Here is a 25,996-nt window from a genome sequence, read left to right on the forward strand (position 1 = left end):
GTATTAACAAATCCTTCCTCTTGTTTAGTCCTGCAGGAAATGTGAATGATAAAGACTTTTTCTCACATTTTGCTTTCATGCTCATGCAAATGTAACTTAAGGAGTTATCAATTTAAGCTAGCGCTTGTGAACTAATGCAGGCAAAGGGATATAAAACAGGCTGCAGCGAGCAAGAAAAATTAGCTGCAATTCACAAACCAGTTACCTTGGATGGATATCCAGAGCCATGATTTCTACCCACCTCCATAGGCTACATTCTATCCTCCTAGCTCTTCTTGGGGTGGGGCTACAGCTTATTGGTACAGCACATGCATTGCGTGCCTAAGTTCTCAGAATCAATCTCTCTCATTTCCTGTTAAATGATGTCAGCAGAGAGTGCTGCTGCCAGTCAGAGAAGCAGAAAAAATAACACATGAAACTGCTTTATATTGTCAGATCATTGGTTACTGTAGTAGTGATAGTATAAAGCAGCTTTATGCTTTTTAAAAAACTTCTTTATTCTCCTTTCTGTAGTCAAAACTCTCCTGTACCTTTCCTTTGGGGTGGTCACTTGTTTTGCATAATGACTCTTGCTTTTACATTTGCTACTAAACTGGAAATGGATGCCCTCTGGAGTAAGTGCCCCATTTGTCCTTTGGGTGCAACAGGATGGCCCTAGCAGTAGGATTGCAGACACCAGTGGTGTGATGCCAAACTAAATAGCTCAAGCCATGGGCCATGCAATCCCATTGTTTGTTTATTCTTGAAACAGCTTTGTGTTTTACTGAAGGGAGCCAGGGCTGGCCACCTGAGCTTTATGAAAACAACCATGGAGCTCATAGTGCTCTGGTTGGCCAAAGTGGGCCTACATGCATACCCCTCACCAACCATACACCATAATGTGTGACATGGTATATACATCTGTTCGTGCAATGTCTGCAATTCTTGCCCCTTAAAGAGGATGGGAGGATTGTTGTTCAAGTGGACCCATGTACAGCCCACATCACAGATTACATGACACATGTGTGGGAAGTACCCATACACAGACCAAGTAACCCCACTGCACTTACAAGATTTCTAGTCGTGATTGCCTGAACTGGCCCTATGTCTGCTAAAGTATCTTCATAATAAGGAGGGACAGAACCTTGCATTTATGAAGGGCTAAAAGTCTAGGGGGATAGGATACAATAAAGCTGGGGAAACTAGCCAGAACATGATTAATTAAAACTTGTATACTGTACTACCTTGCTAGTATTTGTTCCAAATGCTAAATGACCCACATGCAGAACAGAAGGGGAGAACAGGGTGTTTCCTATGTGATCCTGTTGATCTGAATTAAGTTTTAATGGGAATTGTGTAATGCGTTCTGACATTTGTAGTATAGCATATACTGTAAGGTATCTGATGTAGGAAATTTTCTGTCTAGTCTGGTAAAAGTTAGCTTAACTGTCGCTTGGGCCTTCACTGACAGCTGTGAGGAAGGTTGGTATTAGAACTGTCAATATGCAAAAGAAGGATCAAAGCTATGCATATTTCAATTGGTGGATGCAGGTTTAGAATTTTCGGTTAGACAGCGTGACTGGCTGGGGCTAGACTAGACGGGGGAGAAGACGTGTACATACATGGTCAGGTACTGGTCAACAGTGAGGTCACTGCTTGGATAGAGGTTGCAGCTGTTGGTGCTTGGTGTCAGCCAGAAGGAGAAGACAATCGAGAAAGAGGACTGGGGAAGAAGGAAGACCCGAGAGGCAGATGGAGTGGCTTGGTGGCTGAAGACTTGCTGGAGAGAGCTGAATCACTTGGCTTAGGCTGAAGAGACCAGGGGAGAACCTCTTTGCAGCACTCAGAGAAGTGAGAAGCAGCTTGGGATGTGAACTGTCAGGGGAACTAGAGGGAAATGTCCAGAACACTATAGCAAGACAGGCCTGGGCTTCAAGAGTTCAGTAAAGGGTTGGAAAACGAGGCTTCCAGCACAGTCCTTAGTTATAGTGCTGGTGATGCTTAAACTGCGGTGGAGAGAATAACAAACATAAATATCTTTGTTAAGTATAATATCTGTATCTGACTGGCTTTGTACCATGCCTCTACCCCAAAGATGTTGGTAAATTAAAGGATTAGAGGGGATAATTGATACTGAATTATGGCAGTGGCACAGGTTTAGGAGAACTATTGGAATGGGAGCTGGGTTTTGTTATTATAGAGTACGTAAAAAATAACTCCCTTCCCTCCACAGATCCATAGGGTGTTCACCTTTTAAAAATTATGAGGCATGTGTAACCCTGTGATCGTGTTGTCTCTGTTGCTCTAAGGGCACATACACCACTAACATTCCATGACTGCTATGGGAAGAAGTTGGAAGTGATCATTTTATCCATTACGTGGCACTTTCTGATGAGTGTTCTATCATAAAGTGACACTATTCGGCACTACAGGGACAGGGGGAAAGTTTGTCAGCATTGTGAGATATCTAGAGAAAATATGCCATTCCCAAGGCTTAAAACAGCCCTAATGGCACCATGCACCCATATTTTAACGCAGTCTTCCTCTGTAGGCATATCCCATTCTGCAAAGACATCACAAGAAAACACAAAATGGCCAACACTGTTTCAAATGTACAGGTGCAGACAAAATCTTAGCTGCCTTGGACAGGTAACCATTGCACAGCACTGTTCTAGGCATTTCCTTTTTGTTGTTATCTTTGCCCCCGCCAAAAAACCAGAAACAAAAACACCAGGCAGAGAATGTTCCGTTTGTTTTATGTCTGATGGCTAATGATGATGTAGAAGCCAGAGAAGTGCAGTTACTTCATAAATGGTAACGTGTGCTCTGCCTATGCACTAAAGAATGAAGAAAACTGAGGGAAGGGACTACAATAAAGACTGATTTGTTTTACTGGCAGAGATGAAAGATCCTTTATTTCAGTCTTGTTGGAAATATACAGTACAGCGTATACTGGGTGATCGGCAGTTCTGGATGGACCACAGAATTCATGTTTTAGCTTATTGAAAAGAGCTGTTTTGTATTACCTGGCAGGTAAGTAATCCTTCTGCAAGGGCCAGAAGACTGCGGATTTTTGACAAGAGGTGAGATGCTTTCTGGACATAGGGAGAGTTGAAATGATCTTCTTCACCGTGGAGGCTTCTGATGGACAAATCTGAATGCATTGATTTCATGTCCTGTTTTGCCAGAGGATACAAAGTTGTATGTTAGATATCAAAAAAGAAACCTGAAAACAAGCTGAATGGAGAACATTGGCCTGTAAACATATTAAAAAACATGTTTTACCCTTCACCTCAGTTTGTTTATTCAAAACAAACACCAGTAGAAGGAAAAGTATATAAAGAGCACATAAAGAATTCTTTTTTTCTAACAACCTACTCCAAAATCAATGCTGTCTTATCCCTAACTGCTGCTAGTATTCATAAATGTATGAACATCTCCGAAGGTACATTTTGCTTAAAGCATACATTCCAGGAGTTCAAAAAGAGATTCCAATTTAAATGCAAGTTTGTGATTTTTTAAAAAAGAAAATCAGTTAAAATCTTGCTTTTTTGTCATACTATTTCAATTTGGAAAACCAAGCGTATTATTTGACAGAAACTTTTGGTTTCATGAACATCTCGCGTCACAGACCCGTTTATTCATCATAGTCCAGGGATTTATTTATAATTTGTGCCATGAAGATCTGACTCTCCCATTACAATTAACTAAAACTGTTTGATCAGCATTCACAGCAACATATTTATTGTGAAAGCAAAGTGCTTGGCCAGAATGCAGCACGAACAGATAGACCAAGAACTCATACTTGCACTCTGTGCTGGATTGTGGACTAAGAATGCAAAATAATATTAATAAAGCCCAGGGGTGTGGCCCTTAATGGCCTAAAACAGAACAGAAAAGTGACCGTACCAAAAGAAACCTTCCTAGAATGTGCATGTTCCACTCAATTATTTCTTCTTTCTTTCTCAACTCTTCCCTCTGTAATCCAAGTTTATGTCTGAGGATCTGGATCATTTGGTACTGCATCTGCTCCTAATAAGAACAGAATATAACATAATCAAGCTTAGGTTCTTTGTGTATATCTTGAAAACATACATGGATCTGTCTTCACAGTGGAAGATATAGGGCAGATCCCTGAACCTGAACTAACATTTGCAGGAAGGGATTCTGAGGAACTGAGACAAATAGTGGTAACGAGAGAGGAAGTTCTAGGCTTAATCGACAATATAAAAACTGACAAATCACCAGGCCCGGATGGCATCCACCCGAGAGTTCTCAAAGAACTCAAATGGGAAATTGCTGATCTGCTAACTAAAATATGTAACTTGTCCCTCAGGTCCTCCTCCGTGCCTGAGGACTGGAAAGTGGCAAATGTAACGCCAATCTTCAAAAAGGGATCCAGAGGGGATCCCGGAAATTACAGGCCAGTTAGCTTAACTTCTGTCCCTGGAAAACTGGTAATTAAAGCTAGATTAACTAAGCACATAGAAGAACAAGCTTTGCTGAAGCAGAGCCAGCATGGCTTCTGCAAGGGAAAGTCCTGTCTCAGTAACCTATTAGAATTCTTTGAGTGTCAACAAGCATATAGATAGAGGTGATCCAGTGGACATAGACTTTCAAAAAGCATTTGACAAGGTACCTCACCAAAGACTTCTGAGGAAGCTTAGCAGTCATGGAATAAGAGGAGAGGTCCTCTTGTGGATAAGGAATTGGTTAACAAACAGAAAGCAGAGAGTAGGAATAAATGGACAGTTCTCCCAATGGAGGGCTGTAGAAAGTGGAGTCCCTCAAGGATCGGTATTGGGACCTGTACTTTCCAACTTGTTCATTAATGACCTAGAATTAGGAGTGAGCAGTGAAGTGGCCAAGTTTGCTGACGACACTAAATTGTTCAGGGTTGTTAAAACAAAAAGGGATTGCGAAGAGCTCCAAAAAGACCTCTCCAAACTGAGTGAATGGGTGGAAAAATGGCAAATGCAATTCAATATAAACAAGTGTAAAATTATGCATATTGGAGCAAAAAATCTTAATTTCACATATACGCTCATGGGGTCTGAACTGGCGGTGACCGACCAGGAGAGAGACCTCGGGGTTGTAGTGGACAGCACGATGAAAATGTCGACCCAGTGTGCGGCAGCCGTGAAAAAGGCAAATTCCATGCTAGGGATAATTAGGAAAGGTATTGAAAATAAAACAGCCGACATCATAATGCCGTTGTATAAATCTATGGTGTGGCCGCATTTGGAATACTGTGTACAGTTCTGGTCGCCTCATCTCAGAAAGGATATTATAGAGTTGGAAAAGGTTCAGAAGAGGGCAACCAGAATGATCAAGGGGATGGAGCGACTCCCTTACGAGGAAAGGTTGCAGCATTTGGGGCTTTTTAGTTTAGAGAAAAGGTGGGTCAGAGGAGATATGATAGAAGTGTATAAAATTATGCATGGCATTGAGAAAGTGGATAGAGAAAAATTCTTCTCCCTGTCTCATAATACTAGAACTCGTGGACGTTCAAAGAAGCTGAATGTTGGAAGATTCAGGACAGACAAAAGGAAGTACTTCTTTACTCAGCGCATAGTTAAACTATGGAATTTGCTCCCACAAGATGCAGTAATGGCCACCAGCTTGGATGGCTTTAAAAGAAGATTAGACAAATTCATGGAGAACAGGGCTATCAATGGCTACTAGCCATGATGGCTGTGCTCTGTCACCCTAGTCAGAGGCAGCATGCTTCTGAAAACCAGTTGCTGGAAGCCTCAGGAAGGGAAAGTGTTCTTGCACTCGGGTCCTGCTTGCGGGCTTCCCCCAGGCACCTGGTTGGCCACTGTGAGAACAGGATGCTGGACTAGATGGGCCACTGGCCTGATCCAGCAGGCTCTTCTTATGTTCTTATAATATCTTTTTATTTGGTGAAGAGCAGCTTGTATGAAAACTTGTATACTGCACTACCTGGCCGAGAAATATATGTCCTCTTTGGGAAATGGTTTGTTTACAGCATTTATCGATCTGAAGTCAGCTTTTGATTCTATCCCTACAGACAAACTGTGGCTCAAATTGCTTCACTCTTCTATTGACAAGAGATTGCTTTATCTTATTAGATGTCTCCACCAACACACTACGCTTCGAGTAAAGTGTGGAGTAGATGGCAACCTAACAAATTCTATCTCCGTTACTAAGGACTGCATACTAGCCCCTTCTCTATTCAATCTCTATTTGAATGACTTAATTGGATATTGCCTAAGTTCTGATTTTCACCCCCCAAAGCTGGTAGAGTCCAAATGCCCTTTACTATTACATGCAGACGATGCCGTGCTTACGTCTCTATCAAAAATAGGACTCAAGCGTTTATTACGTGTCTTCATGGCCTATTGTAAGGACAATTTGCTGACAATTAATTTTAGTAAAACCAAGTTTATGGTTTTCTCTAGGCGACCTCAATCTAATAAGTGGATTATTGGCGGGCAACATATAGATCAAGTCAAGCATTTTAAATACCGGGGTTCTCTTCCACTCTTTCTTGGGCCACCCACAGAAAACACACAGTGCAGGTAGCCCAGAGTACTACCAAGGCAGTTTTTCATTTTTTTTATACAAAGGGGGCCCAATATATTCCAGCAGCCATCCAGGTATTTAAGGCTAAAATCTTGCCTCAGTTACTGTATGGTGTTCCAATTTGGATCCAGGGATTTAATCCAGCTGTGGAAAGTGTCCTTTCAAAATTCGTGAGATCTTTATTTGGAATGCCAAGGTGTGTCACAGCCACGGGCTTACGTCTCAAGGCCGGCCTTGTTTCTATCGAATGTGCTGCATGGTCCTTTGTTTTTAGATATTGGCTGAAGATTGTCTTCAGCGACCCTTCTTTAGGCTATTTAAACCTTCTTTTGAAAGACATTTTCACCAGTTCTTGGTCTAAATTTTTTATTGTTAAACTGCATTCATTAGGTTTTTCTTTTGATTTTATCCTTGCACAAAATTTCAGGACTGCCAAATTTATTTTAGACCAACAAATTAGGGATATCGACTTTCAACTTTCGGTATTAAATGCTTGCAAAATGTGCTCCCCTATCCATCTTGGTCTGAATTTCCTGTTCCCCAACACGCTAAGTATTTGGAGAATCTGACTATTCCTAAGTATCGGCATGTATTCTCCAGAGCCAGGTTTAATTGTCTCCCTTCCGCTCTCTTGGAAGGATGATATCAAGGTACCCCTTATGCAGACCAGCTGTGTCCTTGTGGTGATGAAGTTGAAACATTGGCTCACGTCTTTTTTGTATGTAATTTTTATAAGGAGGATCGCAATAGACTACTCGGCCCAATTATGAGGAACTTTCCTGGCAGGCCATTGGTCTGGTTTTTAAAATACTTCTTAGTCGATTTTAGTAAGTATATAACAGAGTCAGTGGCTAAGTTCCTCTTCTCTGTCTAAACGAGTTGTAAGAGGATTCTTCTCTTTTAACTGCTATTTCTTTCTTTTATGTTGTATTTTTATATTCCTGTATCTTAATTATTCTGATGTTTTACTGACTATTTTATTTGATTGGGTCTGTGACCGTAATAAACAAATACATACAACAGGACTGGATGGGGAATCTTGCCACAGAGGTTGGAGCGACATGGGGAAAGCTTGTTTTCTCCTTTAAAAATGCAAATTTTAAAAGTGCAAGAGCACAGATCCTTAAAAACACACAAAATTTCTTAAAAGTTACTGAAATTTCATGGCTTGCTTTTGAGAAGAGGATAGTATGGTAGCTTTTTTAGGATTACAGGAATACTAATGGTGTTCAGCAGGAAACTAGTAACATTTTTACTCAGAGCTACCAGAAATTGTTTTGTAGAAAATTAAATAAGAACTACACTATCCTGTTTGTCTTTTAAATAATTACCAAAAATGTGCAGATATAAAGGAGGGATTGTGGTGCTTCAGCAATGATATCATGGGCATCAGTCAATAGATGCTAGTGATACTTGTTGGACTAGAGGGACATATGGCCCTTCTAATGTAGCTCTACTTCCTAAAATTCTAATCCTACTCAATGATTTCAGGACGGCCTTGGATACCTTCAATGTTTGTGGCTCTCCAATCTGGTCGTGCTGTTCTTTCCACCTGGCAGACTCCAGCTGCAAGAAGCGAGTTTGCTGTTTGTCCTTTGCCATTTGCTGCTGAAGTCCAGTCTTCTCTGTTCTGAATGCACAGACCTGCTGCTGCATTTTCTCCATCTCAGCCTGTTCATTCTCAAATTCCTCCTGCAGAAGTTTAATCTGAGCAACCAGTTTATTGTACTTGCAGCTCAGCTCTTCCCTTTCTGCCAGTCTCTCATCCTTCTGCCTCTGCAATTCTGCCTGCAAAGACAGGGAATGCTTCTCGGTGTCCTCCCTCTCTTCCTTCAATTTGTGCAGAGCTGATCTCATGCCACTAGCTTCATGCTCCAATTTTTGTATGATGCAATTCAACTCTTGTATCTCTTGCTCTTTCTTGTGGAGAGTGCAGTCCAGCTCTGCACACTTTATCCTATATCTGACTTTCTCTTCTGTCTCTGCCTGGTGCTTTTCTTGAAGGACCCTATAATCAGCATTAAGCTTTTCCAATTGCCACATCAGATCTTTTTTGTCAGACTCAAAGTCCTGCTGATGATCATCTGGGTGGGCTAAAGCATCCTCCATGCTCTTCGGGCACCTCTCTGCCTCATTCTCCTCCTTGACTTTGTTCTTTGCTTCTGTGAGATCAGCAATGTTCTCCTTCAGCTTTCTTATGGTGTCAATAAAGTCATGCTTCTTGAGAAAGTTCTCCTCCAGCTCTTTAATTCTGGTCTCCAAGGAAACATTATCATAGTAAAGGTCCATTATTTGGGTTTGTTGCTTCTTTTGGTCCTGCTCTAGTACCTGGATGGTTTTGTTTAAATCCATATTTCCTTCTTCAAGAAGTACTTTCTCTATTTCTTTAATCTTCTTCTCAAAAAATATATTGCCATGCTGAAGTTCTACAATATGGGACAGTTGCTTCTGTTGGTCCTGTTCTAAGTCCTTAATGACCTTGCTGAAGTCCATGTCGCCTTCTTGAAGCAGCAATTGCTTTGGAATAAATACTGGGGTGTTCCTCTTGCACAGTTTGTGTGATGCTTCATAAGGACTCAAGCAACAGCTCTTGTTAGTATGGGGTTGCAAAAGACCTTTGTCGCCTCTGTCCCCTTGCCTACGTTCTTCTTCCATAAGGAAGGACTTCTCTGAATAGAGAGACGAAGACTCAGCATTATGCTGTCCTTGGGACACTTCAATCTGTATTAAAATAAAAGCTTGGCTCACTAGATAGGCAAAGAATTAAGGCAAACTATCATGGATGGAAAGTAATTTCTATGAGATCTGCTTTCTGTAACAAGTGGACTGACAGCTTCTAAACTGATGTGCGTGACACTTGCCTTTGAATGCTCATTAGTTTCATCTAGTAAGATGTATAAACTGGGCAACATTGTACATCTTGGCATGGGCATGGCATCCTTTTGCACTGGGAATTTTAAATGGGATTAAATCTGGGACCTTTTGAATACAAATCATGTACTCTGCCATTATACTATGTCAATCACAAGTACCTAGATATGTGAAAAGCCATTCTATTTGATGTGATCAATGCTTTTCTTTGGTAAAAAATGAGGTGCAAGTACTCATATCCTGATAAATGTACCATTGAAACCAGCACAAAATGGCTGGCACGGACAGCAAAAAAGAGGTGCTGGTACTCTGTACCAGTGAGTACTATCACAAAAAAAGCCATGGATGTGATAATCTGTACTATTACATCTGCTATTGTTCACTCACACATGCAAGTCATGAAGTGATGAACGTCCATGTAAAAACATACCCTCATTTAAGTTAGACCAAAATGTGAACCATGCTTTTTTTTGCTGAAGTAGCTGCATGTTATACTGATAATGCTGTCACTCCTCATGATCAATCCTACAATATTTAATAGGTTATAAATAAAAGGTATCTTACACCTTCTGGTAGAGAAGTGCTATCAGCCACTTTCTCTTTGCTGATACAATGTGCTATATTGCTCCTGAGACATTCTTTTAAGTGTCTGTTTGACTGCATAAGAGTGCGAATGTAATCCAGGTTTTCATCCAAAGCATCTGGAGAAACTGTGAGCTCTGAGTCCTGGAAATCTTTTGTTGGTTCAGTGTGTTGTCCCATGTCCATCTGTCAATGTGAAAGATCAGAGTTGTTTCACTTGGCCAGGAATGAAAATACACTAGGATCCAACTCAAACAATATATGGATGTCCCATATTTCTCATTACAAAAGACCATAGACAGAGTAGTGGGCGGGACATCTTGGCCAAGGTGAAACCCAACAGCATTCTTTGAATTAAATAACGTAGAAGTTAGGGTAGCTACTTATTTGCTCCAATTCTATTTTCAGCAAAGAAAAGGGACGATTGGAGAGAATTGCATGCTTGTTAAATGAGAGAACTTTGAAAAGAGCACAGTCAGTGTTACTACTGAAAGAATCATAAGATAATTAAACTTTGCAATACCAAGGACCACTATTGACCACTATTCCATGTTCTGTGTAGGTGACATACTTTCACAGCAACTACCTGGGAAACTGCTTTAGAAAAGGGCAACCAAAATAATCAAGGGGATAGAGCAATTCTCCTATAATGAAATGTTACATTTGGGCCTTTTTATTTTAGAGAAAAGGTGAGTAAGAGGAGACATGAAAGAGGTATACAAAATAATGTACGGTGTGGAGAAAATGGACATTTTTTTCCTCCCTCTCCTATAATAGAACTTATGGACATCCAATGAAACTAATTGTTGAAAGGTTCAGGACCAATGAAAGTACTTCTTCACAGTATATGGTGTAATTCATTCCCACATGAGGTAGTGACGGACACTAACTTGGATGGCTTTAAAAAGATTAGACAATTTCATGGAGGTTAAGGCTGTCAGTGGCTACCAGCTACGATGGCTGTCTGCCTCCATAGAGAATACAGGGCTGCTAGGTAATAGATAGGCTTTGGTAGGTTTGCATACACTTTGTATCATTGACGTTTGTCAAGCCATTAACAATGCTTCCTTTTTCTCTTCATCACCCACATTAAGTACAATTGCATTGGAGCAGAAAAATATATGATTTTTAATGTGGTGCTTGTTTGTTCTCGAAAAAACCTTCACCATCTCTCTCTGCCTCTCACTCGTTTTGAGATGCACACAAAAATGCATCAAGTGTTATAGTTTGAGAATCTAATCATATGCTACTGTGGTTCAACATAGGAACCAAGGAAGATCATATTATGTATACGACCTGAGAGACCAGGGTTCGAATCCCCACATAGCCATGAAGCTCACTGGGTGACCTTGGGCCAGTCACTGCCTCTCAGCCTCAGAAGAAGGCAATGGTAAACCCCCTCTGAATACTGCTTACTATGAAAACCCTATTCATAGGGTCACCATAAGTCGGGATTAACTTGAAGGCAATCCATTTCATTTCATTTAAGAATTGTCATCACTGCTCTTCCCATTTCAAGCATAGCTAAAGGAAAGCATACCATATTGCCTTCATGACTTGATGTTTCTTCATTCACATTTGATCCATTCCATTTAACAAGCAAATCTTCATTGGCCACATGCACATTTGCCTTCAATAAAGAGCCTGTGGGCTGAGTGAGAAAACTTGATACGATGGGAGATTCCTTCACAATGCAATCCAATAATGACTCTCCCATAATAGGCACATCTGATAAATCCACCAGGAACTCCTCAACTAGAATATAATTCTCTGTCATGACTTCCTGTGAATGTTTTTGACTTGAGTCTTTTTCCATTCTATACCTTTCCGATGGCCAATCTAGGACTCTGCATTGTTGCTCTGATTCTCCTTGGGACAATAACTCATCATTGGATTCCTTCCTCTCAGTGATAAAATAAGACTCTTTGTTTATAGAGCAAGTTCTTAGAATGTTCAGTGGCGACATTAGTTTTTCTGAAGCATCTTCAAAACCTGCATACATAAAAAAAAAATATTGTCAAATTCATTCATACATTGAGTGAACCGGTGGTACTTTTCAGGTCTGTTGGACTACAGGTAGTTTTCCTCTTCTCTCCAATGCTATTAGGCAGGGCCTAGAGCCCATTAGTGAAACAGCCATTTGAAATCCTCAATCCAGCACCAAAAAAGACTGCAGTCCCTCACACAAGTGATTTGATCCAATATTGCCTCTCATCTTTTTTCAGACCCAATTGTGATATTTTTAAAACTTAAAACACAGTAACAGCGCTAGCCTGTGCAGTGTGCATTACTAATACACTGCTGATGCTTTTTAGTACTGCTGTCTCTTTAATTAGAATTGTATTTTCTTTGCAGCTTCTACAGTTGTAATTGTTTCCTTTTCAGTAAGGATGCAGCATTACTGAATTGCCCTTAACTGCTCTATTCCCATTCCCATTCCCATTCCCTACTGAGAGAGGATAACACACCATTGGTCTCACCTGATGGTTGGTTTTACTGGATGACAGTCCATCAAGGGGGCAAGTTCTGGCTGCGTGCCCATGGAGGAGGAGGAGGAGGAGGAGGATGTGGACAACAAGACCATGGCGATGGCCAAAAGTTGCAGGGGCAAAGTGTTCACCTTCAATCTCATCTTGACACCATTGTGGAGGAAAACCAGAACTTGCCCACTTGATGGACTATCATCCAGGGAAAATTACTGGTTTTCTCTTTGGAGCCAGAGCAATTGCTCATTAAAGTTTTTTATTCTGTTTTTTCATATGCTAAACTCAGTAATTCATAGGCAGTTCAGAGACAGCTGAAGGGGACCTATGCTGAATGGACTTCTGAGAAACATTACAGTAGGATCTTGGCAATGGAAGAGATATTGCAAAGTAAGGCAGAGCTATTAACTGGGTTGCCAACTGCAAGCATTCTTTAGTGCTAACAAGAGCACTATCGCTTTGGGCGAACTTTTTTGAGAAGGGACAGTTTTGCACCATAGTACATATCAAGAGTTTTTACTTGACCAAACCTCACCTCTTTTCTTAGCCATGCTAATAATAACTGCAATGGATAGTAGATATTTCCATAATCAAAGGTGCTCATATACCTGTTACTCAGTGTGGAAGAAGGGTTCAAGCTACTCATTCTAACCTGCAGGAAGGAACAAGAGTTCAAGCTCCTACTGCTTCATATCATGTAGTTAAAAAAGGCAGATACCATATATGAAATCTTCAAACAGTGGCTCAAAATGATGTTTTTCCTTGGAAAGTGTGCAATCAAGTTCACTTTTCCTCACTGAATCCTGCACTTCATTCTGGAATAATAATTTTAAAAAGAGTCTTTAATAGCCTTTTCAAGTCACTCTAGGTTAGGACAATGGGACCTTAATAGCCAAAAAATGAGCTGTCCTTGAAACTTGTTCACAATCTACAAGTAGTTCAAAATGCATTGATCAGTATTTTAACTGGAGTTGGCTGTAAGAACCATACAACCCCGGCCCCCAAAGGTCTGTAGTGGTTACCAGCTGGTTTCAGTAAAATTCCAGATGGTTTTGATCTTTCACTACCTGGGCCCTGTATATCTAAAGGAGCTCCTCATGGCATACATCTCTTATCCATGTTTTGTGATTTTCCAGATCTCTTTTGCAAGTATCCCACGCAAGCTGTGATTCATCACAGGCCATTATATGATCTAGAGCAAGGATAGCTAACATGGTGGCCTCCAGATGTTGCTGGACTACAGTTCCCATCATCCCTTACCACTGGTAATGCTTGCTGGGGATGACGGGAGATGGAGTTCAACAACATCTGGAGAGCATCACACTGGCTTTTCCTAATCCAAAGCCTTCTTGGTGGTGGTGCCCCAGTTGTAGAACTCCCTGCTCCCTCTTTTGTTTGGTTTTCAGAAGGAAGGTGAAAACAGTTTTATCTCAGAGACCTTTTAGCTGAATTACACAATGTTTTAACCTGGAGTATAGCTGAGTTTCAATTTAATTTTGTTTTTTTAAGAAGTCTCTTGTTTTGGAGGAAGTGTTATCATTGTGATGTTTATTCTGGTATTATTGACTGAATATTGTATTCTAAAGTGCCTAGAGATTTCTCTATGGAGCTACATATAAAATAAAGAAACAAATAAAGAAAGGCAGTCTTCCTGCTTTTCGAAGAAGGGATGCTTGTTGTGCCTAGTGCATGTGGGGTGGAACTTGAAGGTGTAGAGGTGGTGTGGCTCTCGCCACCCATCTTCTAGCTCTCCCAGCCTGTTTTGCATCGAGGAGCAGCTTCCCAGTGAGGCGGAGCTGCAACAATAGCTGCCCACCAGCAGTATCACAGCCTGGTCACTGAGATGGGGGGAACAAAGCAGCAGTGAAGTTGGGGCTGCACAGTGCATCTATCCAGTCCTGACCTCGCTGTCGCTTCGCCACTCCCAGTCAGCAGGAGCAATGCTGTTGCTGGGAGCCTATTATTGCAACTCTGCCCCTACCTGATGAGCCACTCCTGGTTGCGTCAATACCAATTGGTCCTTCCCCCTTGCTCAGTCACTGAGGCGGATTGAGGGGCAGGGATGTTCTGGATGGATGGGATGAGAAACTCCTTCCCTCAGACAATCAAAAGAGACCCAAGACCTGACTGTTAGAAATCCAGTCCTAAGTGGTGTTTGTCTATGCTTCACCTTCCTCCCCCTACCCCCAGCTTTCTGCCAATCAAGGTCAATAATGATGGCTATGGCCCAAAAAACTCTGCTCCTAAGCTGTCAGGAGGAAGTACAAATGATATTCCAAAGAGCACATACTTGAGAAATCTCTGAAGCTGTGCTGCAGCTCTCTAGATCTTTATAGATCAGCTCCGGGGAAATGTGGCAGATGGCAAGAGGGTCTGCTACTTCATTCATGATAATTAAAGGCTCCCTGGTGCACAAATCCTCCTCAGATGTGCTGATTCCTAAAGAAAAATAACATTATATTACACATGGTTCAAGTGTCATACGCAGCCTAAACGTTATACATACCTTTTAAAGCATAGAACAAAGTGTCTGAAATAAAAGCATAACTTAATTGTGGACAGGACAACAACCATGCAGGCCATTTTTAAGGTGGGGGGGGCGCATTGGGGGCAATTGCCCTGGGCCTCACTCATGAGGGGCCACTTCAAGATTGGCACTGCTGCAGTGTTGTCAACTCCATAACCCCCATCCCTCGGAATCCCTGAGCTCCATAAATCTACCATGGAGGTGATGGCGTCTTTTTCCCATGATGGGATGAGCAAGTGATGGTTATAGCTATGAACAGCAGCCCACCCCACCCATATTAAGACCTGCCAGGGTATCCTCCAGGCTCCCTTCACCCCTCACTGCCAAATTCTAATTGGCCAGCAAACTCAGAAATCAGGAGGGAAAATACAGTTCTAATTGGGCACTACCAGCAGAGAGGAGAGCAAGGCTGTTCTCTCTTTTCTCTCTACTGGTAGAATCCAATTGGGAAGGAGAAAAAGCACTCTCCAAATTACCCAGGGTCTGCATAGTAAGAACCTCCATTTGGCAGGATTTTTCTTTTCTTTCTTAATGTCCAGCCAGTCCCAAAATTGCCACGCCCTGGGTTCCTTCTGGGAGGAATATTAATTAAACAAACAAACAAAATGTGCTGTTCTAGGGAAAATGTGCAGTTCAAACTTCAAGCCACGCTCAAGTTATGTCATGTTAAATGATGTAAAAAATGACTTGATTACAGCGTGGAAAAGTAAGAGTCATCCAGGTTCTTTTAGAACCCCAGACTCTTTTCAAGCATACTCCTTCCTTTCCCCCCTGCCAAAGATACTTCCAGAGACTCTACTGTTACTCTCCAGAGTGTTAACCAACTTTTCCAAGATGTAAGAAATCTTTCTAGAACACGGGGACACCTTTTCTGACATGTCATGTGAAGCTGTCAATGTTTTGGTAAGTTTGGTGAAGCCAGAAAATATCCAATGTGATATTCGTAAGAGACTGGTGTGCTGTGTTTATGCATTTGTTCTCCCTTCCCTTGTTCTTTATGTGGGTGTGCTTGAGTGCATGCATCTATCTACATATATCCTTTACTTCAAATAAAGTTTTGATTGAGTTTGTGATGCCTCTTATGTGAAGCTTGAATATAACACTCTTCTACATTAGTACTGTCAGTTGCCCTGTTCTGAAACTTCTAAATGTCGTGAAATGAGACTCTAAGCTACAAAGCATGTGCACACAGATGGAGGAAAATGCGTAATTGTGCTGTAGTGGCAGACTATGTGTGCAAACAACAAGGTGTCTGTAGAAGTGATTACCAAGCACACAAATTAAAATGCACCCAAACAGAATTTCTTGGGGTTCATCAAGATAAATTTTCTTATCTCTGTATACAGTGCAAGTTAATTCAATATAAATTTTGTTTTTGAATTTTAGAGATATGAAATCTTAACATACTTCTGATGTCAAATATGCATGTGGATTATATACTGTACATATTTAGTGTTTTTTCAAGCTAATGGGAAAAAAATGACACAACACAGACAGTGCAGTGAGATGGAGGCACTTCGAATGAATATTTGCCCTGGGTCTTTCAGTCTCGAAAAGGGCCTGCAGTCTTTGGTAGTTTTACTAGGTTTCATTTTTGGCCCCAAATTATGACAGCTTCTACGTTGAAAAGATAAATGAGCAATTGCTTTCTTTAATTTTGAACTCAAAACAGTTGTTAGCATTCCATAATAAGAGAATATTCAAAATGTTTTAATGGGGCAGCTTGTATTTCATTTAATTGTTCTTTTACATACAGTTCCTTACATTTGCTCTTTTCCCCCCGATTTTGATGTGTATAAAATGCGTGCAAAAAATTCTCTAGGTTTTTTATGTTTGATGAAATTAACTTTACATCCATTTATCGATGAACTATTACTATCTAAAGCTGGTTAGAGCTTTCTGCCTTTTTAATAGCTATGATGACTTACTATAAATCATGATGATTAATAAATAATAATCTTACCAGCAGCTACATTGAATAAATTTTGGATGGTATTCTGAGAGTATATTTATACTAGAAACATATATAAGTTTTACAGCAGTTTAACTGTCATGATTTCCTCAATGAACTGTAGTTTGGTACTACAATATTGATCTAGTGAAGTTATTTCCTTTTGTAACTAGATCTCCTGATTACTAAAGCCCTGACTATCACTTATCAGAGTGAAAACAATGCTAACTGCTCATAGGAGACAATGTAGAAATCCATGCCTTCATCATTGCAAGTGATTTGACAGCATTGTAACCTGCCCCTCCCCCCAAATATAAGTAAGGTGAGAAGTTTGTGTTCTTGAAAACTCAGGTCTTTTTACATGAGGGAAATGTCATTTGTTTATTTATATTATGTTGGAAATCCTTCCTGTGCTTTAAGGCCTGCCCAATATTAGTTCCACATTGTTGGTTAAGAGTGCAGACTGTGTGAATATGACTTAACAACAAATCTGCACTGTGCTTTGGTGTAATTATCTCTCTCATTACAAATCTGGGAGGTGGGGTAGGGGAGGCAGAATGCCTTATACCTGCCCTAATCTGGGTCTCTTTTTACTGTTGGCCATTTGGGAGTTTCAACAAAAACAATTTCCCACACAACTCATACCTCAGGTTTCAGCAAATCTAGTTGGAACTGTTACCGACGCCTCCCTCAATTCCACCTCCGTTATATTTTTCTTCAGAAGCATTAGAATATGTTCTACTAACAATGCCCTTATTTATCAACAAAGAAAAATGCATGGCTTTCCATCACTTTTGCTCATCTTTATTTGGGGGGCAGTGCCAATGCCAAAATGCTCACAGTTTTATGGATCCATGGAGATCGCCCTAGGTTTCCCCGAGAGGAGCTTGCCACTTACTTCTCTGATGACCCGATCTCCTCTGAAGCGGCTGTTCAATCGTTTCGTTTGTAAAACCGCAAGGTACCAAAACCGCGGTGACGTCACAAAGAATCTCCGCCACCACAGCCAATCCGTTGTACGGGGGAGGGGAGAGCCTCCCTTTTAATAATAAACGCTGCATTTCTTCGCCCAGCAGATGCACGCAGTAAAACTCGATTCTTTACGTTTGCAGTTAAGTCACGCTGAGCTTCCAACCACGGAAATGCGAATAAAAGAACAGCCCGAGGCAAACCTATGCAGACCGACTTGTAAGCCCTATTGAACTCAGGCTTACATCTGAGTAAACATGCAAAGGATCAGGCTGTCCGTTTCTGAAAAATAAAGCATGGCATCCCTTACCCTGAATGCAACAATCTTTTGTCCCCCCAGCTCAGAATTAGCCATTTAAGATCCACACAGTATTTTGACAGTAGCGGCACCAGAAAAAAAAAATCGGTATGTGTGTGTGTGTACAAAAGGAGCAAAGCATCTTCTAGGGGGGAGCTTCTCGTTTGGGGGGCGCTTGCCTCCCCGACACACACCCTATACCTTAGGGACCCAGAAAGTCTCCAAGTCAAGTTCCCCTGCATCTCTAGTTAGCAGGGCTTGGCCAGACTTCTGCCTGCGGCCTTAGGGAGCACCCGCCTACCAGGGTACAAACTAGGATAAGTGGACCAATAGTCTGAGGGTGCAATCTTAATCCTACTTACCTGGCAGTAAGTCCCACTGAATTCAACAGGACTGGTTTAGACATAGTTAGGGTGATGATGAACCTTCTTGCGTTCAGAAAAGAAAAAGAGTGAGAGTTCACCCAGAGTAAAGCCGCTCCTTCAGGAGGACTGGGGGTTCATCAGAGTGCCCGTCTTCCTAAACGATACTTTCTGGGAGGAAGGGCGGGATATAAATTTAATAAACAATAAAAATGCTTCTTTACGGCACATCTTTGCACGCTTGCGTTGAAAATAATTCAACTGCCAGGCGTGCTTTCACTCCCCGCACCCCCATTCCACCATATGAGGCTTCCTCCGATGCCTCAGGCTGAGCTGCGCTTGGCTCAGACGTCAACATCTGCACCCGCCTCCCCTCTTTCCTGATTGGGCAGAGGCCAGCAGCGACGGGCGCTTGGATTGGCTGGGGCGCGAGCGAGAGGAGAGGAGAGGAGGAGGAGGTGGAAGAGTTAGAGCTAGAGCTAGCTGAGCCGTGCTAAGCCTGGCAGCGTGTCGGTGGAAAGAAAGGTAGGCCTGGGCAGAAAGGAAATGGGCGAGAGGATGGGACAAACGGTAGCCTGAACGGAGAGGCCTGGGTAAAGGAGGGACGCAAAACTGGAATGGGGTTGGAATGTCCCTTTATCTCAAAGCAGCGCTGTCACAACGGGCCTGTGCGGCGAATGTGCTTTCCATTTCTTCCCTCGCTTTTATATAGTGGCGTAGCGTGACTCCAAGAGTAGACACTACGGGGTTAAATGGACAAATACTCTGACCTGGTCAAAGGCAGGCCGCTTCCTATCACTTGCGCTACGTACTGAGTTCATGGCAGAGGTGAAGATGTTGTACATCTTTGTCCATAGTTCTTAACCTCTATACTAGTTATAGGATATTGCTATATAGAGAAGTATAACTTCCATATTCTGTGCAAGTCTACATGCAGGGCGTTACAGTAAAGGATGCTGTGTGAAATAGTCTCGACAAGTTGTTGTACTCCTGGTTCTGTGCCCCATAATTTTGAGGATTCAGATCTTCATCCTACCTAGCCCTAGAGATGGGCATTGACCAGTTAAGAAATATTTGGTCAGTTGATAAGACTTTAATAAATAATGGTCAAGTTCATTAATGTCTCCTCCAGACAACCTCTTTATTTAGCATTCTTCCTGATTTGTTTGCATAAAAGCTTAGGTGGAGGTTGAATTATATGTCATCTTTATTGAGTTTGCAGGGATGTTGTATAACAATGATACATTCATCCTAATTTGCTTGCGGGTTGTTTTTGTGTCTCCCCATTAATCAGTTGCTCATCCTATACTTTTCAGTGCATTTCCTCATTGCTTTCATACCTCAAAAAGTCTGGGTTTTTGTAAAAAAAAGTTGATTTGTTGCTCTAGGAAGACAGGGAGCTTCAATGCACTTGACTGTGCAATCCTAAATTTCTAGTAAACGACTGAATTTTTCCTGCAGAATAGTGGTAGTCTGATTGCACTCTAACTTTATTAGAGCAGTTGTTTGTGTGTATTTATTTCATCATTCTTATAAGCACTCCTTCCTTCCATAGAACACACAGGACAGCTTACAATAAAACCAATCAAATAACATTTTGAAAATGGTAATAAAGCAGCCCTTAAGACAGTAGTTGGGTAACAATCAGTTATGGAATATTGTGATGGATCTGTAACCAAGTACAGCATACATGTGTATAGAATATAATATGCTGTCCTATTATAGCATATATATTTTACAGGAAACACAACAGTACAGGTTGTACGCATTGGAGATCTTCTACAAGCAGTAATGAATTACAGAATGGAAATTATGAACCACATAGTTCCAGGACAATTTGATGATGCAGAATCTTCAGACAGGTAATGCAGAAATAGGACTGCCTGGATGATTTTCAGATTGTATGAAAGAGCAGGGTTGTTTTAGAGTCATTTTTCTGAACAGTGTCGAAGTATTAGAAGAAAAAGGGAGTAATAATGTGTTGACATAAAAGAACAGCAAAGTGGTTTCCCTCTCCCCTTTCTTCTTTTCCTAAAATGTGATAGACTATGGCCACTTTCCTTGTATAGTATTATTAAGAGTCCAAAGGCTTGGTTTTGTCAAGAGTATATTCAATTGTAGGGAGTTACTGTACTGGCTTTAAATATAGGCAGTTTTACACAAGCTGCTGTATTATACAGCCACAAGAGTGGCTATAGTCAGCATGGATTTTTTGCATTCCGCAGTGTTAAATTGAAAATATCCCCATGCCATTCTGATGCTTCCCATAAGCTCATTTCAAAACAAAACCTTACAAAACTTACATAAGCAATCCAGCAAGAGAAACTGGGAGCCAAAGTATATAAGCACCTTTGATTATCAGGCCTTCAATACTGTAACAGATTCACTAATTGGCAAAAAAAAACTTTGCGGTTTAATAATGCACCTATAGCCCACAGATATTTCTATCAAACTTTAACAAGCAGGGAAATTGGGCAGCTATAGAGAATGCACCAGGGGAGCAAGAGACCTGACCTCCTCTCTTGAGATATTGTACAGCCCTACAAATTTGTCAAAATGCAAACACAATTTGGGTTGGTCTTTCACAGTCCAATCCACTTCCTGTGTAGCTTGGAAGAATTTGGTAACATGTACTGCTGAGCATATGTTGAGTGGTGGCAACACTGGCCATCTCCAAAGATGGAGAATTACATTTTTGTATGTTTGTTGGTGTTCTTACTTTGCTTCTTTCTTGTGTTACTACTGTTTCTACAGAGAATCTAACTTGGGATATTACATTCCTCTCATCCATCCTACAAATCTGTGTCAAATTTATTTATTTTAATTGCAAAGCCTTTTTATTGGTTAACGTCATATGATGGTGAAGACAGCCTTTTGTGTTTCAAACTGGAGGTTATGTTCTACTTCTATTTTGAGCACATTAACATTTGAATCTGAAACTGCAGTTTGATGTAAAATCAGACGGATTACAATATGTTGCTACTTAAGCAATGACTCTAGCTGTTGGAAAAAACAAACTTGGCCTGCCCAAGATGCATGTTTTCAGCCTGTTATGCTTAAACCACTCCACTTAAGGAAAGGAGGGCACGGTCAATCAAAAACATAGAGCAAACCGAGAATTTTGCTAGAATATATTTCACCTCCCACTGTTTTATCTTGTGCAAACTGAGACACTCCTCATGTCCATTGGAAACTATTCTGCAGAATAGTCAGTGCCAATATTCTACAATTGTTTTTGGAGGTTTTCTTTAGTGTTGCAAAGTGTTGCTGTACTTCACATATTCATAGAAACAGAAGCAAAAGAAAATGATTTGCTATAGGAAACTTCACTAACATTGCTAAGTAAATCAAACATACTTAAAGTGACTATCTGAACGATATCAACTGTTTTAATATAGTTGCTTCCCTGCTAAAACAAGATCAGCACAGCACTTGTCTTGTTTCTGTTATTTGGGCTGATTTCAGGTGTTGCCACCACTCACCATATGCTCAGAGGCACATGTTACCAAATTCTTCCAAGCTACACAGGAAGTGGATTGGACTGTGAAAGACCAACCCAAATAGTGTTTGCATTTTGACAAATTTGTAGGGCAGTACACTTATCTCAGAGAGGAGGTCAGGTCTCCTGCTACCCTGTTACAGTCACTATAGCTGCCTAATTTCCCTGCTTTTTAATGTTTGATAGAAAATCTGCTGGCTATAGGTACGTTCTTAAACCGCAAGGGTTTTTTTGCCTATTAGTGAATTATTCTTACTGTTTACAGAGAAGATCTCTATGACCCAATAAATTAGCTGGAAGTATTATAAAGAGCGTTATCAGTGATGAAGCTGCTCAGAAATTTGGGCTGGCATGGGTGACCAACCACAATGTGCAGTCACCACCAACACTGTCCTTGTAAAAGGCCAGGTGTAGTCTTGCCTGTGATGTCATAGGAACATAGGACTCTGCTTTATACTGAGTCAGACCACTGGTCTATCTAGCTCAGCAATGTTTATACTGACTGGCAGCAGCTCTCCAGGATTTCTGACATGGGACATTTGCAGTCTTACCTGGAGATGCTGGGGACCGAACCTTTGATCTTCTGTATGCAAAGCAGATGCTCTGCCACTGAGCTACACTCCTTACAGTCATTGCAGACGCAATTCTCGACAGTCATCCTATAGTGCTGGGGAACAGAGTTTACTAAGCATGGAAAGGCCTGCAAAAAGACGAACTATCTTGCTATTGTGCAAACCTTATGTTGCAAGTCACTGAGATTCTTGCTACCCTTCTTGTTTGGAAAACAGGTGAGGGGAATCTCCCAGATATTACACTAAGCCTCAGAGAAGCTTGGAAGGTAGTTGGTTAGTGTACCTGGGATGTTTAGCAGAAAAGCTGCAAGAATTTGTGCTGCGAGGTACTATTTCAGTGCAATAAAAATAAAGAGAGGAGAGAGCCAACTGGCTTTATGGATAATACTGTATAATAAGTTCATCAAGATTTTACTAAATATGTGTTTTTTTTAAAAAAAATATAGTGAACACACACAGGTTATGAAAGTAGCTCAAGAGGAGAAGGTGATCATTAAAATGGAACAGTTACATTCATGTGAGGAAGCAGATGCAGATGAATTTGATGAAAGTGGTGAGGATGAGGAGGATGATTGGGACTGGGATGATACCATGGGAAAACTCACAAAGCGAAATCCAGTATCTGGAGGAAGAAACCCTCAGGTATGTTGTTGAAGGAATGTGTGGCTTGAATGCCAGCTCATTGTTGCTTTTAAGTGAATGTTTAGGCAGTTAGATCCTAGCTGCATTTACATGGGAGTTTTAATTTCACAAGGAGGCAGGCAGCCGTAGTTCACTGGCAAAGCACACGCTTTGCATGCATAAGGGCTCCATTTTGTTTAGAGCAGCAGGATAGAGCTGTACCACTTTGGAGTAACTGGATTACAGTAATATCTCAGTTAACCAATCCTCCAGGTACAAAGCTTTTAATGAAGGCTTTTTTAAAGGTGAAACTATTGCTATGGCTAAACATTCAAGCCTATGCCTTTGCTTTAAGGTGAAACTGATAAGCCTGTGCCTTTGCTTTGCTAGGGTGAAACTGAGAAGCCTGTGTGTTTGTTTTGCATTAAAGAGAACACTTGTCTTCTCCCAGGGTTGGGGAAGGAAGGATCCAATATGATTCAGAGGGGAGGGTGAAGCTGTGGGAGGGGGTGGGTGCTGGGTAGGCATCTTTTAAAGCCCCTGTTGAAGCTCCCCCCACCATCTATGAGCAAGTGTAGGAACCTATCCCTATTTTTTCCATGTTATTCCTATCTCTGGTTCCAAAGTTTCTGTTAAAGAAGTAATGTCCAGGAACTCATCTACTTTGTTAACCGAGGTATTACTGTATTCTCTTACAAGCTTTTATAGGAGTAATTCATGTTTAATGCTCCATAAAATTATTATATCTATGGCTAATACAGACATTAGAACAGGGGTAGCCTACCTGGTGCCCTCCAGTTATTGTGGTCTACAACTCACTTCAGCCCAGCCAGCATGGCCAGTGGTGATGGGAGTTGTAGTCCAAAACAGCTGGAGAGCACCACATTAACGGCTCCACCTAGGGTATCTGTTTTTACTGTTACCTTTGCAGTTCATTTTGTGCACTGGATGAAGCAAGGTGTTTCCTCTATGACAGGGATGGAGAACCTGTGGGCCTCCAGATGCTTAGGCCTACAGTGCATCAGCCCCAGCCATCAGAGATGATGGGAGTTGTAGTCCATCAGGAACTGAAGGGACACAGTTTCCATTTCCCTTTTCCATGTGCTGATGCAGATGGAATGCTGGGCCAAAACCAACAAGATGCAACCCAGCAGAGATAAATTTAAAATCCTGAATTTAGGTACCACAAATCAAATGCAGAAGCACAGGATGGGAGAGACCTGACTTGGCAGCAATGTATGTGAAGGGGATCTGCATTTCTTGTTGATCATAACTGAATGTGAGCCAGCAATGCAATGCGGCTGTTAAAAAGCTAATACTGTATTAGGCCGTGTTAACAGGAGCATAGTGCCCAGATCATGAAAAGGGATAGATCTGCTCTAGAATAGAATAGCTTCAGTTTTGGGCACCACCATTTTAAGGAGGAGATTGACCACCTGAGCATGTCCAGAGGAGGGTAACCATGCTGTAAGGAAACCAAGTACTTCGAAGAGTGGTTGAAAGAATTGGGTGTGTTTAGCATGGTAGTGTTCTTCAGAAGGACTGAGAAGATTGAACAGAGAAGGCAAGGCTAGAACCAGTGAATGGCAATTTCAGGGAAGTGGCTATCTCCTAAATATTAAGAAAAACTTCCTAGCAGTAAGAGGTATTTCACAGTGGAACAGGCTGCCTCAGAAGGTGGTGGTCTTCTACTTCACAGGAGGCATTTGAGCAGAGGCTGAACACTAACTGTCAGTTGCATCCTGGATTGGAGATTCTGTACTGAGCAGGGGCGGTGGGCTAGATCAGGGATAGGGAATCTTGTGGCCCTTCAGATGTTGGATTTCAACTCCTATCGCCCTCAGCCAGCATGGTCAATGGGCAAGAATTAAGGGAATTATAGCCCAGTAACATCTGGTTCCCCATCCCTGGACTGGATGACCTCCAAGGTCCCTTTCAGTTTTATTGTATGTGATGTTTGCAGGCTTTTAATTCTGTGCGATTTAGAGTTGGTTGCTGTATTGTGCGCTTTCTTCTCCCATGCAAATTCCACCTTCCCGGCATAACAGTGGTTAAAGTTTACATCAGAGCATGACATAATGCTACAGTAGGGCCCCGCTAATACGGCGGGTTAGGGACCAGGCCCCCGCTGTAAAGTGGGGCCCCATAGACTATAATGGGCCGCGTCGTGAAAAAATGATGCCAAAACGTCGCCAAATGGCAAAATCGGCTTTAAAACGGGGAATTTCCCCTGCTTGAAAGCTGCCGCATCAGCGGAACGCTGTAATGTGGAACGCCATAATGCAGGGCCCTACTGTACTACTAGGGTATTGTACGATGGTTGCAGAAGCATGCTGTCCAGATTGTTTAGCTACGGTTATGAGATCAGGATCATAATGTATGACAATTGTTTTTGTTTCAGGCAAATAAACAGATTCCCAGCTGCAATGCAGCCAAAATGTCTACTCCTACAGATAAAGCCCTAAGAAAGTTTGAGCATAAAATCAATCTAGGTAAGAATAATCCTTTTCATCTTCTATAAATTGGAATTTACAAAGGCCCTGTTCATATAACCATTTTTAATGGCTTGAAGTCTGTGGATTTGTGTGTGTTGTGGTCCCAAAAGCATGAGTTGATTTGCCACATCATTTGCTGTTCCTCTCCCACAGCGCACACTCTCTGCACACTTATCTCTCAGTCATCTCTGGGGCAAGTCTAGGGACCCTTTGGCCACAGCAAGAAGGAAGGGGGTCT

At 41.5% G+C, this 25,996-nt stretch overlaps 2 protein-coding genes across 10 annotated transcripts in view; one reads left to right on the plus strand and one right to left on the minus strand.

Moving 5' to 3' along the window:
* Positions 1-18,922, minus strand: part of CAGE1 (cancer antigen 1) — a 36,288-nt gene extending 17,366 nt beyond the window's left edge. For 4 of the 9 annotated variants that reach the window (XM_061591460.1, XM_061591496.1, XM_061591503.1 and 1 more), the window contains exons 1-9: positions 18,572-18,922; positions 17,841-18,193; positions 14,755-14,903; positions 13,183-13,279; positions 11,522-11,973; positions 9,964-10,167; positions 8,035-9,249; positions 3,889-4,011; positions 3,006-3,155 (exon numbers count right to left, since the gene is read on the minus strand). In XM_061591460.1, the coding sequence (XP_061447444.1) occupies positions 3,006-3,155; positions 3,889-4,011; positions 8,035-9,249; positions 9,964-10,167; positions 11,522-11,973; positions 13,183-13,279; positions 14,755-14,903; positions 17,841-18,003 (2,553 nt within the window). In that variant the 5' untranslated portion in view covers positions 18,004-18,193; positions 18,572-18,922. Of the gene's footprint in view, positions 1-3,005; positions 3,156-3,888; positions 4,012-8,034; positions 9,250-9,963; positions 10,168-11,521; positions 11,974-13,116; positions 13,280-14,754; positions 14,904-17,782; positions 18,194-18,571 lie in introns of those variants that run through there. The other 5 variants (XM_061591482.1, XM_061591474.1, XM_061591490.1 and 2 more) reach the window with 5 other exon arrangements.
* A 68-nt stretch (positions 18,923-18,990) lies between these two features.
* RIOK1 (RIO kinase 1) overlaps positions 18,991-25,996 on the plus strand; it is a 31,427-nt gene continuing 24,421 nt past the window's right edge. The window contains exons 1-4 of the mRNA XM_061591530.1: positions 18,991-19,096; positions 20,313-20,433; positions 23,089-23,284; positions 25,665-25,755. Coding sequence (XP_061447514.1) covers positions 20,363-20,433; positions 23,089-23,284; positions 25,665-25,755 — 358 coding nt within the window. The 5' untranslated portion in view covers positions 18,991-19,096; positions 20,313-20,362. The remainder of the gene's footprint in view (positions 19,097-20,312; positions 20,434-23,088; positions 23,285-25,664; positions 25,756-25,996) is intronic.

The sequence above is a fragment of the Rhineura floridana genome, chromosome 1 (genome assembly GCF_030035675.1).
Source record: "Rhineura floridana isolate rRhiFlo1 chromosome 1, rRhiFlo1.hap2, whole genome shotgun sequence".
In the NCBI taxonomy this organism is placed as follows: Eukaryota; Metazoa; Chordata; class Lepidosauria; order Squamata; family Rhineuridae; genus Rhineura; species Rhineura floridana.